The sequence below is a fragment of the Neopelma chrysocephalum genome, unplaced genomic scaffold (genome assembly GCF_003984885.1).
Source record: "Neopelma chrysocephalum unplaced genomic scaffold, ASM398488v2 Primary Assembly neopelma1_65, whole genome shotgun sequence".
In the NCBI taxonomy this organism is placed as follows: Eukaryota; Metazoa; Chordata; class Aves; order Passeriformes; family Pipridae; genus Neopelma; species Neopelma chrysocephalum.
Window position 1 is genome coordinate 1,204,783 of NW_020897722.1, and position 18,989 is coordinate 1,223,771.

The 18,989-nt window shown below is 47.5% G+C and overlaps 1 protein-coding gene across 5 annotated transcripts in view; it reads right to left on the reverse strand.

Moving 5' to 3' along the window:
* AXIN1 (axin 1) overlaps window positions 1-18,989 on the reverse strand; it is an 82,084-nt gene that overhangs the window by 52,300 nt on the left and 10,795 nt on the right. The window contains exons 1-2 of one of the 5 annotated variants that reach the window (XM_027683642.1): window positions 18,492-18,600; window positions 16,311-17,282 (exon numbers count right to left, since the gene is read on the reverse strand). In XM_027683642.1, coding sequence (XP_027539443.1) covers window positions 16,311-17,188 — 878 coding nt within the window. In that variant the 5' untranslated portion in view covers window positions 17,189-17,282; window positions 18,492-18,600. Of the gene's footprint in view, window positions 1-16,310; window positions 18,601-18,989 lie in introns of those variants that run through there. The other 4 variants (XM_027683639.1, XM_027683640.1, XM_027683638.1 and 1 more) reach the window with 4 other exon arrangements.

Genomic DNA, 18,989 nt, shown 5'->3' on the forward strand with positions numbered 1-18,989 from the left:
ACAGATAACCCAATACATGCTGGAGATGAAAGGACTCTGGAGAAATAAATCACCCAAAGTTAGATATTAAGCAAGATTTCTCTCTCAACAATCAACTTATCTGCGGAGAGAGGAGGAATGACCATGTGGTTTCAAAATCCTGCCAGGCATTTTATTTATTTTTATAATACCATAAAGCTACTCCACCCACTTTTTCAGAATGAACGTTGCATTACACAACACATCAAAGGGACTTTATGGCCTAAATTAAGCAATAAAATAGTTGAGATTGTGCGTTATGCTGAAAATTGGCCTGCTCCTGGTGCCTGTGAGATGGGAGGCGAACACCTCATGTTCAGAGCACCTGAAGAGAGCTCGGGGCAGCATGGCCTGAGGTATTAAAGTGTGTGGCACTTGCATTTAGTAGCCCAAAGTGAAGTTTGAGGCTGTTGGTGTCCATTTTAATGCTCTGTTGCCCACGGGATGGTACCACCTCAAGGCATGGCACGGGATAGCTGGGACATCAATAGGATATGGGGTCCTTCTTGCCCATAACCTTTAAGGTTTGGTTTATAGGTGAAGTTCTCTTGGAAGCTGTGGGCTTCATGGATGCGGTTCCCCACCTCTGACAGTAAGACATGCTTGGGAAAGGAGATGGGAAAACTCAGGGGAAAGGAGTTGGTGGGTCTGAAGCACAGCTGCACTTCCCACCATCTGGCCATCTCCTGCCTCTCCCACCTTGACCAAAATGACACAAAAAAATAAAATTATTAAAGCCTCTCTTAAAACGTTTTCTGGTTTGTGTGCATTTTGAATTGAAAAATAACCAGAAGTTGGGATACCTAAGAGTGGTGTGTTGGTGCTCGGTGTTTATTTTCCAGCTCTGCCTCATGGCCTTACACACAGAGGTGAGAAATGAGAGGCTATCAAGAGAGGAGAAAGTTGGCAGATCCCATCGCTCCAAAGCAGAGCAGGGACTAGGCAGAGTTTCCATTAGAGCAGCTTGGGAGGCACAAGAAAAGTCAGCTTGCAATGACACATGAGCTGGTGGGTCCCACACACCCTGGTGCGTGTGTGTCCTTTCCTTCCCACTCCCAGAACGGGGTTCCAAAAAAAAAAAAAAAAAAAAGAAGTTTAATTAATTTGGGCCCTATCATGACTTTCTGTGGCCTGACTCATAGTGTTTGATCTCCCAGGGCTGGCGAGAGGTGTTTGAGCCTGCCCTCGGAGCCCCCGGCACTCCAGCCAAGCACCAACAATGACTAGACAGACTTCAGTGCCACTCCTTCCATCTATCAATAGAGTCACTGTTGGGTGAGCTGACTCACCGCTTTCCCTGAGAACTGTTCGGCACCGGTTCGCCATCAAAAGGGCAAAAATAAAACTGAATAATTCCATGTTTGCGGAGAGTTACTTTAGCAAGAAGAGGGGTTTTATTCTAAGGTTTTGTTTTGAGGAGGTTCCTCCAAAGAAAGCTTGTGCTGCTGCAGATTTGGCCAGGAGCTTCTGGAGGACACACTCAAGTGGTTTTTGCTTCTAAGTATGCTCCAAAGGCACGGTGAGGAGGATACTGAAACCCACAGACTGTGTGTAAGGAAAACACACGTACATAAAAGCTCTGGAAACCTCAGGTATGGAAGCAGAGCTGTTCATAAACCAGCCTGCCTCGGCACAGCACCTCCCAAGGCTGAAGTGGGCAGGTAGAGGGCTTTTCATCTTCCCCTTGTGTCTCCCCACCCCTGACACAGAATATAAAGCCCCAGACTGGCCATGCCAATCTCTGCTACATCTTCCTCCACCGCTCCCAAGGTCAGCACAGCCAAGCCTGGGTGGAGATAGAGAGGTGAACATACCCAGCCTGACACTTCTATTGCTGCTGTAAAACACAAAACCCAACCAAAACTACAAAGAATTTCCTGGTAATACCTAAGCTCAATTAAGTAGTAATTCTATTGTCCCACCAAGGACACATGGATCTTGGGAAGATGACAACAGCAAAAGCTTCAGCATGACTGAGCATAACAGACCCAACAAGACATGAGTTTAGACCTTGGCCATGCAACATAACCCCTAGTCAAGTCACCCCAGCATCCCAGACCTTCCCACACGTGCTCTGGTCCTAGAGGAGTGCCAGCATGGCTGGGTCAAGAGTGGCTGAGAAGCAGATGGGACACGAGGACCAACTCCCTGTGCAGAGATGTCAGACTGGGATAAGACATGCCTTTAGTCTGCAGCAGATCCAAGTTCAGCATGATCCGATTCTCTACATCCAAGTACCATCACACACCAAGGAGAACTGAGATTCCCAGGGACCACCACACACCCACAAGAACTGGGATTCCCAGGGAACATCACACAGCAAGGAGAACTGGGATTCCCAGGGACCACCACACATCAACGAGAACTGGGATTTTCTGTCTCTATTGGCTTCCTTCAGGCTGCTAAGCTTTAATTAACTGACTTCTCTACGGTATTCATGAACATCAGCAAGCTCTACAATGTCTTCTGATTAACTGCATTTAAGCAATTAATTCTAAATCAGCCTATTCCTCCTGAAACTTGATGCAATATGACTGAAAAAAGAGATGCCACTAACTTGTTAAGAAGACAGCAGCTGTCTGAAAAGAGTTTTAGGAAAGCACAAGCCAGACTTGTGCACATAAAGACAATATTTAAGGTTTCTAGATTCTTTGAAGGCCTCCAGGACTTTACAGGAGAGACCGGTCTCAGTACAAACAGGTCACCTGATGCAATTACAAGCCATGGTGGAGTCCCCAAACTTATCTCAATCAGACACTCTTGATTTCCTGTTCGCAGCATTGACAAATAAAAAGCTCTACATTACAGGTAATTATACTTCACAGAGGACAACAATTAAGAAATAGCCAATTACATTTTACAAGCGCAGGATAATCAAAAGCTTCCTCAAATATCTAGAGTTGCAATAAGTACTTAAAAATGGCAACTCCCAACAAATTGCAGGTAATTTAGAGCAATTTACACAGATGACATATTTCCCTATCTGTGCTCAAAACCTTCAAACTCGGTTCTGAAAAATACCGCAGGAGTTCCCGGAATGTCTCACTGATGATTTCTAAAAGCAAGTCATCACCCATTTCCACCTTCACTGGCCTCAAAGGTGAGATGCAGGACTCTGGACGCCATAGTGCAAAGAGAAATTCACTGCCAGGACAACACATTTTAGCTCAGGTATTTAAAAAAATGGGAGGATGCATGCACACCAAATCTAAACAAACCCACAAAATACCTACTCCTTCTACTTCTGTTATTTGAAAAATATGCTTGATTTTAATGGTGCATAATTTGATTTAAACCCTATAGTTTTTAAAGGAACAGTCACCTGAGTCACCTGCTTTATTTGCAAGCCAATGCTGTAGCTTGCACAAGGTCAATACAAGAGGATCAAGCAGCAAATTAAAAATCACTAAATGACTGAGAGCAAAGGAAACATGCTTTTTTCATTTTTAAAGCTCAACCTTTTAGACAGGAGGTTTGAAAGCACCCTGAGAGGAGCAGAAGAGGAGAGATGGACAAGGACACAATCCAGTGTAGTGGCTGATGGAGTACAGCAATTTCATCCCTCCCTTTTTTGGGGGAGGGGGGAAAATGCTTTTCTTTACTTATATGCCTTGGGTTGCTGGAACTGGAGTTTCACCTCAGAGCAGAGCTCTTGTATTGTATTTCACAATTCTTTACAGTCTCCCTGTCTCCTGGCCACCAGTCCAGCTGTTAGTGACATTACTTCAACCATATGAGCGTATGAATTTCTGGAGGGCTTGTTGCTGTATAAAAGCTGATGAAGTCCCTGAGGATCCGCTTGGCAGTTAATTAAGGACTAAAATCACAGAGGTGTTGGTTGGAAAGGACCTTTGGAGGAGCAGAGTAGTTCAACCTCCAGCCTGAAGTGGGACTACTGTCAACACCAGGTAAGGTGGCCACAGCTGAGGTCCTTACTGAGAGCAAGAGTATTTTAAGAAATCATGTGAGAGAGGCAAAATCCTGATTAGCTATGGCCAGATACAGAAAAAGCCTTTTCTGATCTTGCATCACAGGGACCACGGGAAGAGCAAGGAGGAAGGATTATTGCAAGGAAAGCTGAGAACGTGCTTCGAAGAGCCTGGGACAGGCAGCAGCCCAGCACAAACATAAACCATGGAGGGGGTCTGGTGCAGAAGGGTTCCCTGTAGGAAAGGGAGAGCTTGTGAACACCTTTTTAAGGCACAAAGAGGTTGACTGTTTAATACAAAGTTTACATCTGCAACACTGTCAGGTGACCCTAAAAATAAGGAAAAATTATTTTCAAGCCTTTATCTCCACCATAACTGGTTTGGTAACAGTATGGTTAGAAAGAGACCTCCCAGCCACAGTCCAGGACTGTTTTTCTTGTCCTCTGCGCCAAAGGCAGAGTAACCCAATGTTATACACCCAGTTCACACTCAGCTATCACTCAGGACTGAATATACTCCTGTTTGCCTGGTTTATTAAGTCACTAACTACACTGTTTAGATAACTTCAGATTTTCTTACAACCCGGATTTTTGCCTATTTGGCATATCAATGTGTGTTCATTCAATTTAAAAAGAAAAACCATTTTTAAAATTCAAATTTTAAAGGAACTACATTTTTCTTGCCTGCTAATTGCCTTCTGTGGCTTGGCAACACCTTTGTGGACAATAGGTGTTCCTGCCACTACTGTCCCATCTGGAACGAGAGGTTTGGCTCCAGTCCCACCCTCTTTCTTCAGCTCAGGCTTCCAGGATGATTTCCAAAGTTGGGAAGTGAGAGGATGATGCCACTCCACACCACCCGAGGCAACATACTACACCCAAGTCCACAGCCCAAGATGGGCTACCTGGGAGGGTTTCTGACACTGCTGGTGCCAAGCCACAGGCGGCAATTAACAAAGAAAAAGGGTTGCTCGTAGCTTGGCTGCTGGCTGTGTGGTTGATGGCTCTGGACAAAGGAACTACAGGAGGTGAGAAAGGCAGCAATTCACGAGGAGCTGACTCAGGGCGTCACCACCAGGGACCAAAACCCAGATGACCTTGCTGAGTCCAAGCAACTGCTGCCTCCCAAGTGTATCCTACCACTGGGAAGGTAAATCCAGCGAGCTGTAGGATGCATTTACCCTTCTGAGCACGTGGAAGAGCTGCGGGCAGGCACTGCAGGACTGCAGGGTCAGCATTTTCACCATAAAACCAGTGGGATACCAGCTCACTTGCTACAGCTCCAACAAGCCACCTCTCCCAGGCAGGGAGCACCCAAGCCTGTGATACTTGGAAGGGACAGTCAGGTCTCAAGGAGAAGAGACGTGGATGACTCTCAAGGAGACAGACCAACGTGGGGCCAGCTGACTTTTCTGCCAACACTGCAGGAGCAGAAAAGCCTCCTGGAGCTAAAGCTGGAGCTGCTGGCAGCAGGGCTTGGCAGGAGAGGGGCGAGAACAAGCACTGGACTCCGTGCCTTCCTCAAATTTGCTCATCTCCTCCAGCAAGCAGTGTGATGGAGCAGTGGAGATTGAGTGGTGAAGTGTCCCAGGGACCGATGAAGTGTCCCAAGGACCGAGGGTGCCCTGCTAATGTCTGGAGCAGAGACACAACTCAAGCTGCTGGTCTCAGAGACCCTTCCCCTGCTCTGCTGTGGTGGAGCAGGCACCCGTGCCGTGCCTCTTGCTGGAGGAAAACGCACCCTGAACCTGATGAAACTGCAAGGCGTTGGTTGCTGTGGGTGCCGGTGCCCTCCCGGCCACGCGGGCACGAGCCCTGCCCTGTGTGGATGTTATCTGGGCAGAGTGCTGGCTTAGCACAAAAACAACAACAACAGCCCCCAGCAGCTTCCAGCCAGCTCAGGGCAGCAAACTTCCGACTTCTTGGCAATCACAGAGAGAGAAGCACGTGACAAATGTCCCTCTCCCCAAAAGAAAAATACTCGGTTTTGCCCAGCTGGGCAGAAAGCACCAGCACCTGCAGTGACACAACTACAGGAAAAGCACCACGACTTCCAGTACCCTTAAAACCAGGTGTGACCAGCCTGCTGCATCTGAGAGGGACAGTCCCTGGAGCCCTACAATCCATACGACAGGTATTGCTGTAAGGATGTAACAAGAGGGAGCAGATGCAGCCCACAGCCTGGCCGTCACGGCTGTGGGCACACAAAGCTGCTCCCCCACCACCTCTCCACCAGTCCCATCAGACTGTGTCATCACCTCAGCCTACAGAGAACAAATCTGCATCAAACAGTTATTACAATGGTGTGAGCCTTGTCTCCCAGCCCGTCCTAGTGCCAGCCACTGCTACAACTGATTCCACCTCATCAGTGAAAGCTCTGGAGACAGGAAGGGCAGCAGAGACAAAGGTGTGCTGGGTTTACCTTTGAAGGGATTTAGATCTGGAGCACTCAACACCGACAAACTGCTGAGACAGGCATTTACTCAGGTGTATAAACATCATGGGCGGCAAACGCCAGCCTTGCAAGAATTCTCCTACAAAGCTCAAGAATAAATTCAACATGTTTTTAAATAATTATGGATGAATCACCTGAAAAAACTTCCTACATTTTATCTTCAGCTGCTGACACTGATCGTGCAGCTGTTTTGTTTATAATGTAATTACACATTCCCACCTACTTGCACTCTCAGTGTGCAGCCGAGTACCTCAGGTAGCAGAAAACCTAAAGGCTGACATTTCCTTCTGGCCTTTGGAAGTGACAGAACAGTTAGTACAAAACTTAATTTATTTGAGGTGGGGAGGGGGGGGAAGAGAGGCCGCAAGTTAAGTTAATTTCCCTTCGAAGCCCGATGGTCCCCACCCAGAAACCTGCACACAAAAGAATACTGCCTTTAAACTGGTAGGTTAGGTCTGAGACCAGAGTGAAGGTTTGTCAACCATGACAAGCTCCAGCTTGTTTAACAGTCGACCGGAGGGTTGAAAAGTCTAATAAAACCAAAGGGCCTTCCATAACAAAGCTGCTGCCACTTAAGGAGAACATTCACACCCATTCAGCAGGGCTTTTTTCAAACAGGCAGAGGTATTTGGAGCCTCCAAAGCGAGCAAAAACACACCAAAACCCAGCAGCTAGAAACAGAAGCCGGAAAAAACTGCAGCGAGCAGTAAGAAACACACTGGGAACAGTGAGTAACTAACCACGGGAAGAGATAACAAAAATGCTGCATGACCTCCCTCCCATCACTTGGATGCCTTTCTAAAATAGACACTTCAGCCTGACCACAAGTTATTGTGCAAGAATCACTGGGTGAAGCTGTGTGACCTGTTATCTCCAGGATTACCAAAGGAAAGTTTTTCCCATGCCCATTTGGAAAGTTTCCTCTCTTCAGGAGGAAGGTTTACGGATCAGTTTTAGCAGGCTGTGCCAGCCCCATCTGGGGAAGGCCCAGAGCCACTGCTTGGGACCAGGAGGATGCTCTGCCTTCTCAAATCCTCCAGCTGGGCCAATTTCCCCAGCACTCAAATCCCCCTGGGTCACAAACTTCACTGGATATATCCGGAGGGGAAAACTGCTGCCGCTGTTTTACAATGTGACAAATCCTACACTGCAGTGACACATCCACACATCCTTTGCTGCCCATTTCCATCTCCTTCTGCCAGCACTGGCCTGCCTTGAGGAAAAGAGGCTCAAGAAGCCTCTTCAAAGTAGCTTTTCCCAAGAGAGGAAAGCCAAGTTCCCCTGGAAGTGCAGATGTTCAGAGACACATTAAATATCAGTATTTCCACAACAAAGAAGGCAGCTTCTGCCGTTTCTTTTCCTGGTACAGCCATGGACCAAGCAACAAAGGACTTGTGGTGATGGTCTTCATTCAAGCAGTGGATCAGCAGAAGACACATGCTGCACACACCTGAGGTTGCCAGCCCACCCAACCACTTCCTTCTGTGGCTTCGCTCAAGACGGAACATTTTTCATTTCCTAAGAAATAAGTGTTATGACAGTCACATGGACTGAATTAAAAGTACAAAGACCAGACTTCTTAGCCAAAGACCTCAAATTTTATTAAACAAATAAAAAATACATGCCCTTGGAAATCCAATCTGAGTAGGGCCATAAGGAGAGCAAGAAGGTTCCAAGGTCATGTTTTACAATCTTTTGAAGCAGGAATGATGCCTCTGTCTGAAGAAGGCATTTCATGCACCATCTGTACAGAGCTTCCCTTTCTCCAGCACGCTGCAAATGTTACAGTGCAAGAACTTGCTGTCTTTGCCCGGGCACTCTTATTTATACACAATAAAGGCCTTGTGCAGGAGATCAAGGCTGTATTTCATTGATTTGACACGATGGTTAACCTGTGAACTTTGCCCCTGCTAATAGAATAATTTCTGTTTGTTGACTCCTCTTTTGGTATCCTCCAGGGTAACAGTCGCTTCATCCCAGCTCTCATTTGCATGTCTGGTGCCAAATGGTTTTACAGCTTTTACTGGCACGGAACAGGGCCAGGACAAAGTTAATCAAATGCAGTAGCTACAGATGGATACTGAGGCCCCACACCTCTCTCCATGGATCCTACCTGTAATTTCCAGAAGCTCTCCAGCAACTTGGCTCTGATTCATATTTTGCTTGTGAAAGCTTGGAGAGGTCATAGATTCACAGAATGGTCTGGGGTTGGAAGGGACCTTGAAGCTTAGCTTGTTCCAATCCCCTGCCGTGGGCAGGGACACCTTCCACTAGACCAGGCTGCTCCAAGCCCTGTCCAACCTGGCCTTGGACACTTTGGGGATGGGACAGCCACAGCTTCTCTGATCCTTGACTACCAAACAATCAATCCCACAGAGGTCCTTCAGATAAATCTCACCCAGACAAAGAGGCTGATTGCCAGCCAAGAAAACGACCAAAATTTATGACTGAAAAGGGTAAATCTGTTAAACACTAAAGGTATGGTTTTCCAGCAGAGTTAACCCACCCCAAACATGCAGTGTTCGAAAAAAAGGCAATCCCACCTCCCCAAGCCTACTGCTCTCCCCCTTCCAGCACAAGGATTTCTCTGAACACATGCTGGATATAAAAGTTTAGAAAACTAAACCCCCAGGAAAAAACAGGACAGTGAAGATGGAGAGAGGGAGGGGACTGACTTTCTAGTCTATAACAGAACAGGGAATACGTGGGAGTTGGAGGGCTGACAGATAAAACCCAGTAGGTTCTGGTCATTAGCTCTGGAGAACCAAGGACTAACACGAGGCCCTGCTGCTAACCAGTTGGTCTCATTGGGGTATTTCAAAGAGGTTTTTTCCTCTAGCTATAGCTTTCCCTCCCTCCACTGCTTTTCATCAGGGTAGATGAAAGCTCTTCATCTATTAGCTACTTAGATCAGATGAAGACCTTCAAAAAGCTGATACTTTAAGGACAGGTTGTATCTCGGGAGCCAGGGGACCAAAAAACTCCAGGTCTTACCACAGAAGGGTACTCTGGAGTCTTCAAAGGTAAAATCCAATTTCCACGTGGGTTTTATAGAATTCGGATAATCTGACTTAAAACTGCAACGGTTCTACTTAAATTCATCACTGCCTTACAACAGTGAGGGATCCAGACCAGGGCTACCAGTAGCGACGGTTTTGCTTTTACACACAAGTGTGACCTGCTACAATTTAATTTCTGAGCGTGACTTCAGGCAAAGCAGCTCGCTCTGGCAAACACGAGGGGAATGAGAGGAGTGTCCAGAAGAGTCAGACCTTTCCTGAAGTTGCCTGAGCTGGGCATTCAGGGCTACAGCAGTGAAGGAAAGGGCAGCTTTGCCCCCCACAAGCAGAGACAGGCGCTGCAGCCCTCAGAGCAGCTCGCACCTGAGCTGCCTGTGTACTGCAAAATGGGGAAAAAAAATGAGCCTTTTAACACACAAATCACCTCAAACCCAGTTGACTGCTGTGGGAATTTGTATTTCCAAGTGTGTCATCTTTGCATAGTCCGAAGCTGCACTTCCAAACGAAGCAGGCATTAATTAGCTGATTTCGGGCATTAGGATGGGTGGTGTCAGACACACTTTGTATCTGATAAGCTCAAAAGTGTAGCTCTCATCTGGTACTGTTCCACTTCCAAATCACTAACCCTGCAGCAGAGCTCAGCCATCCCACTGCCATGGAAGAGGTGGGTAAGGTGGCACCAAGGACACCCGGCCTCACCCACGCCGGGATGGCACAACACGAGGTGCTCCACACGGCCCAGCAAGGCCAGGCTGAGCAAACCCCTGCTCTCAACCAAGTGTCAGATCTTTTCAGAGAGATGCTCAGAATTATATTCACCAGCAATTTGACTTTTTAATCATTTCAATGACTGTGACTAAAACCCTTCAATCGGAACAAAACCCGGGAAAAATAACCTCTCTCCTTCTGAAGGAAGCCTGCCTGGCTTAACAGACCATACCAAATCGTGAAGGTTTTTGCTTTTGTGGTCTTCACATATTTCATTTAATGCAGATAATTAACCTCAGTTTCTAATTTCAAATCCTCCACATAAGGAAGCAAAGTGACTGAATACATTCACTGACAGATGGAAAATTAAAATATTACTACAGCTTCTGCATGGCTCAAAAGACAGGGCCTCGCAAAAGATCTTTCTTCTTTTATTTGACTGATTAGCTGTAATTTGCTTAATGGATTTAAGGATGAGCCTAATAATCCAATGATATATCCAAGAACTGATTTAGGATATCAGCACCTCTCTTCTGATTTTTTTTAAACACAGCAGTTTCTTCACTACACACAGTCACTTCTGAAACCAGGTTTTTCCATCAATTTTAATAAAATCAGGTCCATGATTTATTTCAAATGGGTGGTGATGGCATGATTGGCCTTGCACCATGCAGCCACAGTGCTGAACTTCTTGTAGTACCTTCTGAAACCCCAGATTTAGGGATGACCCACGACCTCAACACGCTGTGGCAGCCAATGACCCAGCCCAGTGGGCAACAAGGACTTCTTGCATGGCTTGGGAAGGCGGAGAAGTCAACAGCTCTACCCTCACATGGGGCCAGCGTGTCTTTCCCCAGCACCCCCACACCCTTCTCAGTCCCTTTTCCACCAAGAAAGTCTGGCATAACAGGATTTCACAGTCTGTCTCAATAGTTAATAAATCCAGGATCCAACAGACTATTAAAGGAAAACATCCAAGAGGCAGTCATTTTTAAAACGTCCAATGGCAACTAATTATTCAAGGGATTAGTCCATTATAGTAACAACAAAGAAACTCTTAAAACATAAAGCCAAGTTGAACGGCAGATCAAACCCAAGGTGTTCCCACCCTGTGGCCCACCTCCTGGGTGCACTTCTCAGTGGTCTGGGAGAGGTTCAGCTCCCACTCAGCTTTTTAGCACCCAATTCTTTCTGAAACCAGGCAGAACCCAAACCAGTCAGACTCAAAATACAGTATTTCATGATCTGTGCCATCATTGTAAGTGCACAACAAAACAGGACCATTGCCAGCACTGGACCAGTCGGGCTGTGGCTCAGTCCAACCCACTCAGCCTTCCAAGGACAGAGATTCCCTCCCCTCTGGTGATGTGTTCCTGGACTACATCATGCTCCCAAGACTTTTTCCCCCCATGTCCAACCTGAATCCCCCCAGCACCAAAAGGAGTGGGATAAAATCCCCCTTCTGTGCTTTTAAGAGGAAATATTCTGCAACTCAAATAAAAATCACAACAAAACAAGGTTTTGTTTGCTGGAGGAGGGGAGAAAACACTATTCATTTATCAAATGAGAGTGCTAAAAGCTTAACTACCTGTCTTTAAAAAGAAGCCAAAGCACTGATCCATAACCAACCAACAAACACACCACTTCTTCATCTTGATTTGTGTGGAGGCAAAGCTATGGGCACAAAAGGTATTCTTCAAATAAAATCCATTCTAAAACTTGGCAACCGTCAGTATAAATACTTTACACTGTTAATGTAATGTAAGCACTTCCACACAGAAGTTTCATCAGCTTAACAATATATTTTAAAAACCTGGCTTAACTTCTGTGCAAAACCACCATCAGTCTCTGTCCTGTATATCTTACAGTGCCCCAGCCACTAAATTACCACTTAGAGCTATTGGCATCAGACCCTCTCCTTGCTGGACTCACTGATTTCTCCGAGAACAATGCAGAACCCAAGCTATTCTTCTGCAACTTATCTTCTTTAAAATTGGAAATAGCCACTGCTCTACATGGATTCCAAATAGAGCTGTACTGATTACAAATAATACTCTAGGCCCAGCAATTTTAATTCAAGATAAGCATCCAAAACTTTTCTTCCTGCCTTTGCATATGGGTCTAACATTCCGAAGATGCTTTTTTCCTGCAAACAAGCTCTCATGAAGCTCCAACAGCCTAACTCCAAGATGCACGTGCTGCCTCTCCAGTTAAAAGAAGCATCAGTAAGACTATTAACACATCTTTAAACTTTCTAAACATGACTGCTCCTGCACCAGCATTCCTGGTTTTGCATCCCCGGTTTTCCAACCGGTCGGTACAATTAACGCCAATTCCTTCACCACACAGTCTTGAGTCAGAGGTGTGCAATTTAATATTTAATTATGAACGAAGCAGCCAACCTCAAAATTAGGGCTGCCAGCTAAACTTCAGCCAGCTCCTTCCTGATGCAGCCCCAGCTTCTGACCGCTGGACCGTTTCCGCTGCCTAAGCCATGGGGAGATCCCGCGCCTTCCCTGAGCCAGCCTACACCGATCCTCTCCGGCTGTGTTTGGCGCTGCATCCTCCCAGATCAGAGGTTGTCACCTCCCTCTAAAGCTCCATCAGCTCTTCTCCACAGGCCTCCTCTTCATACCCTGTTATGAAGAAGTGCTGGCTGTGTGTTTTGGGGAGAGCTGCCCTCCCACATGTCCGGAGAGGCTGCCAGTGCGTGGGCACAGGCACAAGGGCTCTCCTGGTGATTTCCACCGGCCCGGTGGAGAACCACAATCACCCACCCTTTCCATTTGAACCACCAACACTTGTGAAATGCCATGAGCTTAGTCAGCTCAGCACTGTGGAAATTAGAGCTTGGAGCCAGCTTCCTTCAAAAAAACCAACCCCCTGTGTATATCAAAGACCCCGTTGAGAAATTTCTCCATCTGTGCCCAGCAGCTTGACCACAACACTCCTCAAAACCAAGCAACTGGAGACTTCACCCACCACCACTGTGTCCTCTCATCACCATCATCCAGGTTTCCTTTTCAATACATCGGGTGCTTCATGAAATGGGTCAAAACCCAAAACAACTGGCAGAACTAACTCAAATCTCCCAGTTTTCTTTGTTTTCAGGAGAGATGGAGACAGAGCTGCTGGCAGGTAACACCATATGCTCTTCTCACTTCCCACCACAGGAAGAAAGCAAAGGCAATGGCTGTGAGAGCTGCTCTCCAATAATTTGGGAGTGGGAGGGGAGTGCCTTCCCACGCAGAGCTAAAGAGACAGCAGAAGAAACCCACCCCAACAAAAGACACAACCGTTCACCACAAAACACCCAATTTCCAGCTTTTTAAGATGCGAGCGTTTTCCTGGAGCAGTCAAAAACCAGGCTGCAGGGCAGTTCTCAGGCACAGGTTTAATTTCTGCTCTGCAGCTCCGAGGAACGCTGTCCCGGCGTGTCGGAAGAAGGTTAATGAACGATTTAGCCGCCCTCACAACCACGTTAGTGTCACTTTCGGAAGCTGCGAGTTAATGCCCGAGATCTTCGGGGGTTACTCTCTTTGAAGTTCACTGATCCATAACCAATGTCCAATTAATTTGCAGGAGCCGAACTATAATGACTATTGGCCTTTTCCGACGCGCACAAAAACACAGTGGGTAACGGCGATGCTTTTGGCTTCGGGATATTCCCAAATGTGCCTGCACGTTTGCACACCTTCAGAATACCCAGCGCTAATAACGGGTTGTCTTCTGCCCTTGGAGGAATTTTTTAGCATTTGCTCTCCCGAGAGCAGAGCTACCGCATCAAGATTTATGAACTTTCTGCTGCAAAAAAAAATTGGAGCTGATTCAAGATGCTCATTTGCTAACAGGGAAATACTTCTACTGCATTTGCTTAGATTCCTCTTTATTTAGGGTTTCCATGGAAGCCAAGGAATAGAAGTTCAGTCTTGGGAAGATTAAACAGGCCCTGAGATATAATGCAAAACAGCTTATTTCAACATTCCCCAAAGAACAGAAATGAGAAATTCTTCCACACATATGCCAAAAAAAAAAGGAGGTTTGTGGAAATTTTCAAAATAAATTGGGACCCAGCTTTTCAAATGCTGCATGCAACCATCACTTCCTGCTGCAAGCAGCTCCACTGGCTTCCAGCACAGTTCCTCAGGTGAGAAAGTAAATGAACAAGAAGTCTGCAGGATAGAGAAGCTACAGCTTAAAAACGAGCTTATTCAAGGCAACTATTGCTATACAACATCCAGGAAGAAGGTTAATTCAACCACAAGGTCTTGCACAAAGAGGAACAATCACCTCATAAATTAGTATCTCAGCAGTTTTTAGAATAAAAAAGGCAGAGATTATGCAGTTCAGCAGCATCTTCCATGGTGATGCTCTGGATGCTACTGGAGCTGACAGACCAACGTTTAAAAAATAAAATAAATCCCTTATCTTCAGCTATTCCAAGCTGAGAAGTGCTCCTGCTCTGGTGAGAATGGTAAACATTTCCTTGCCTCCCTACCCCACAGGTCAGCAGAGTGTCAGTAGCCACAACGACAGGCTGTCCGACACTACAAATTAATAGCCACACATTTTCTCTGACCTCCATCCCCCAGGTAAAGATTTATTTTGTGTTGTTCCAATCTGGTATGAAAATGCCCAGGACCAATGAACTCTACTCCAAAACACTTTCATTTCACAGCACCTTTCTTAAACCATTTTACAATCTGGCACAGATAATGGTCATGGGTAAAGTGCACTTTTTGCCTTAAGTTGGAGCTAAAATCCTGTCGCATGCAGGATTTGCTATCTGGTGTAATAAGGAAACTAAACACCCTCAAGTAAGTTATTTTCAATCTTAACACCATTATTGCTTAAATGAAAAGATACTTAAGCTGTAGCCTTTTCTAATCCTTCATTTGGTTAGCACCCAACCACTCAGTGAAAACGCACTTCACTACATGTTGAAGTTTTTATTAACTCCATGGGAAAGCCCCAAGACACTGGGATATTTTTTTTCTGACTCCTGATTAAAACAGTGGGAGTCCACGTGAATTCCTCTTTTTTTTTTTTTCTTCCCCCCCTCAAAGAGTTTCACATGTAACATACCCTCCTCAAAATCTGTAAGGAAACAAGAACCAAACCGAGAACATTTCGCCAGCTGAAAGGCACCGAGACCTCGCGCAGGGCGGGATGCGCTTCCAGCTGCCAGCCTAAAGGGATGGCCGGGGGAGATTAAACACAGAAATGCTTTTCATAAGGCAGGAGGCTTTGAAGAGGACAGTTCAGCTACTTCATTTCATAATCTTCACAAAGCGTCAGATTTTAGCCTAAGCAGGTCTTAAAACAAGGAGATTTTATTTAAAAAAGGGGGGAAAAAAAAAGCAAGTAGGAATGTGTTCTGGCCGGGTTCTGTTGATTCAGCAAGGGTTAGACACACACACGCTTATTGATCCCAGAGAGCTCCCTGCTAAGTTAATTGTCTGGAATTTTAACTGAGCTCTCAGCAAGTTTCAAAATCCATGTTGGCTGGAAGTGGGTGGGGGACCCAGAAAAAAAACAGGCTGCAAAACTGCAAGTCCTCTAGTTGAAAAAAAACACCAATTACTTTCATGAAGGGAAAAGCTGCAGCAGGGAATGGTTTTAACTGGATTTGGGGATTCTGTGTTTGACACCGCTATAATTCAGTGCTGGGAATCCCATTTGCAAAGCAGTACCATTATCAGGGAGCACCGTGAATGCACCGTGTTCACGGTACCAAGGGATCTCCTGCAAGCTCATGACAACAATTTCTACACAGAGCAGTGTTACCACCAGCTGTACCTGTCCACATTACAGAACCTGAGCACTGACCTTCTGCTTGTGCAGGTAAGGGCTCAGCTGCCTGTGCGTGCATGGGGGCTGCCCATGGCTCTGCACTGCCCACCGAGCCCTACCTGCCTCCAGCCCACATCCAGCAGCAGTTTCTCCAGGTGAGGAAAGTGCTGCAGGGATGATCTGGCGCAACCAGACAGCAACAGCCAGAGACACCTTTAAAACAACCTGCGACCACTTTCAAACAAAGCTTTGCACACCATCGAACCACCCGGCAATGCCGACCTGCACCGATGTGGATGCTCCTCACCACCTGTGGTCCTCCAAAGCTTCCCACCACCCCCATAGTGGCTCCCCAATCTGTTCACGAGCTGCCCCGGCGCTCACCCACCTGAACTCCCTGCCCTCGCTGTAGCGCCGAGCCGAGGCCGCACGTTGCGTGGCCGTCTCCAGGAGCAGCTTCTGCGTGAGCCTGCTGGAAGGCGCAGAGTCCCGGCTGGCCTCAGGCTCGGCCTCTTGGTCACACTTCCACTCCTCGTCCTCGTTCAGAGTCGGCAGATAACCAGGTAGTCCTTTACCTGTCCCAGACCCTGAGCTCGGATCGCTATAAATTTTTGGACTTTCCCCACCTGTCCTCGTGTATTCCAAATAAATATCTGACTTAAGGAACAAAGGGTAGGTATTGTCTTCTATCATGCACTGAATCTCCGTTTGGGCCTGGTCAAACATGTCGGGGTCAATCTGCAGTTTCACGACACAGTCTTTGATGAAGCTCTTTGTGGCTGGTTTGATCTGCCGGGACACAATGCCATTGTTGTCGAGGATGTATTTTTTGTAAATGGCTTTTGCCAGCTTGAGTCTTTTTTCCTCGTTAGACACACACGGCTCCAGCTTCCTGAAGCCGCTGCAGGCAAACCAGAAGTCCAGCAGATCCGCACAGTCCTCCTGTTTCAGGAAAGTCCTGAAGAGGTTGATTCCATCTTGATCATCCAGCAAAGAGTGCAGCGACTCGGCCCACTTCAGGTAGGGTGGAGTTGGCGAAGCACTCCCCTCGGGCTCGTACCCCAAATCCAAATCGGAGCGCCTCGGTGTTGCTGTGGACATCTCATTTCTAACCACATCACTTTTACCGGAGTAGAAACCATGGCTAACTGGCCTTGGATCCGTGGACACGAGTTCCCCCTCCTCGCCAGGAACCGGTGGTCTTGGAGCATCTTCAGTGAAGCTTCCTCCGAGGTCCAAGGGGAAGCCTTTCCCCTGGATATTCATTTTTCTGGTCCTTGCTTGCGCGGGAGCAGCGGGGGACGAGCTCAAATCTCAAATCACCACTATTTGTAGCTCCAAGGTAAACAAGTTTGTTCGGCTGAAACAGAGGAGAAAAAAATAAGCGAGTATCACTGGAAATAAACACTCTAAGATTACAAACCATTGGCTTTGCTCTGCACCATTACTGTACTAACACCTCTTTTTTTTCAGCAGAATCAACAGCAAAGCTCTTGGTGACTTCCAAGAGCGCAGAACTGGGCTCAAACCAGGCACAGGCTAAAAATGACAGTTACAGAACATCCAAAACCGTACATCCAGAATTCAGCACCAGCGATACAGCTGATGCTCTTCTAAAACAGAATCCCATTACCCAAGACTGGTGGTTTTACTAGACCCTGGGATGTGGCAGTCCCCACATCCAAGAGATCCATACTCAGGTATCACAGGACACATGTCACTTTCTGCACTGCCACCAAGTCCTCTGCACAGCACATGCACCAGGTGACACTAAGGCAACACGTTTTTATCTGGCTATAAATCTAGGAAATTCTCATCCCCAAACAGGAACTTAAGGTTTGTGGTGAAAATTATTTGGAAAGAATACCCAGCTAGTCCTGGAAGCGGGACTGCACCTTAATCAAACACAGGTGGCTTTCGTATGCTCAAGTGACATACCAGCGCCACATTCCTCACAAATCTCTGCGTTTCAGAAATACGCAGCGTCGCCTCGACTAGCTCTAGGGGAATCCAGATGCATCGCTGACCCTAATATTTTGGGCATCTGGACTGCATTCTTGCTTCAGATGGGCATGTTAGCACAGGAGCTCAGTTCTGGCACTGCTTTTTGTAAGCAAGCCGTTGAGAAAAGGTTCATTTAACGCTAACAAAATTGCACGCTACGAGCCTGGGAAAATTTCAGGTCATCAAAGGAAGATGAGAAAACCACCTTGAGAAGGAAACCTGATCAAGTACGAGGTTTTTAAAGAAAAGCAACGACTCAATATGGAGGATGGGAGGTGTGGGGAAGGAGGAGAAGGCAGGGAAAGGCAATCCCTGGGTTGCTACTTCTGCTGCTCGACAAGGTAACTTCATCATTTAAAGGCAGCAGCAAAATTCTTGTCCTACAGAACAGCCGAAGCCCCGAAGCCCCAAGTACTGCAGAGCACCGGCTGCCTGACAAATTACTACTCCTTGCGCTGGATTAACTCAATTGCGTGTGAAAACATACCAGGAAAGACACATTTTAGCTCGCCCTCCCTCTCAAAGCTCACCCCACCTCAAGGAACATGTCTTTGGGATGCTATACCATTTCCCCCCCATTTTCTCATCCCGGCTGAACCGAGAACCGCCGACGATGCCGTGCCAGCCCTTACAGCCCACCTGTCCATCGTGAAACGACCCAGCGAGCCCAGGGGCGGCCAGTGAGGATGGCTGGGCCCCGTGTGGAGCGCGGCAATGAGCCAGCGCCGTCCGAGCCCCCGGCCCGAGCCCCCCAGCACGAAACCCCTGCCCCGGCACCGCGGGACGCGGTGGGCTCCGGCCCCACGCCGCGGGGTCGGATGGTTTTCACCCCGTTTCTGGAGGCGACCGCTGGGCTCGCCCCCACCTCTGCGCCGCAGGTCCCCGGTGACCCCCGGCCGGGCGGCGGGGACCCCCGGGGCAGCGGCCCCGCAGCCCCACGGCCACGCCGGGCATTGTTGCGGCGGGGCCGCGCCGGCTCCTCGCCCCGGCCGGGGCAGCCCCGCGGAGCCTCCCGGAGGACGCTCGGCCGAGCCGCCCTCCCGGCTCCCGGCGGGGACCCTCC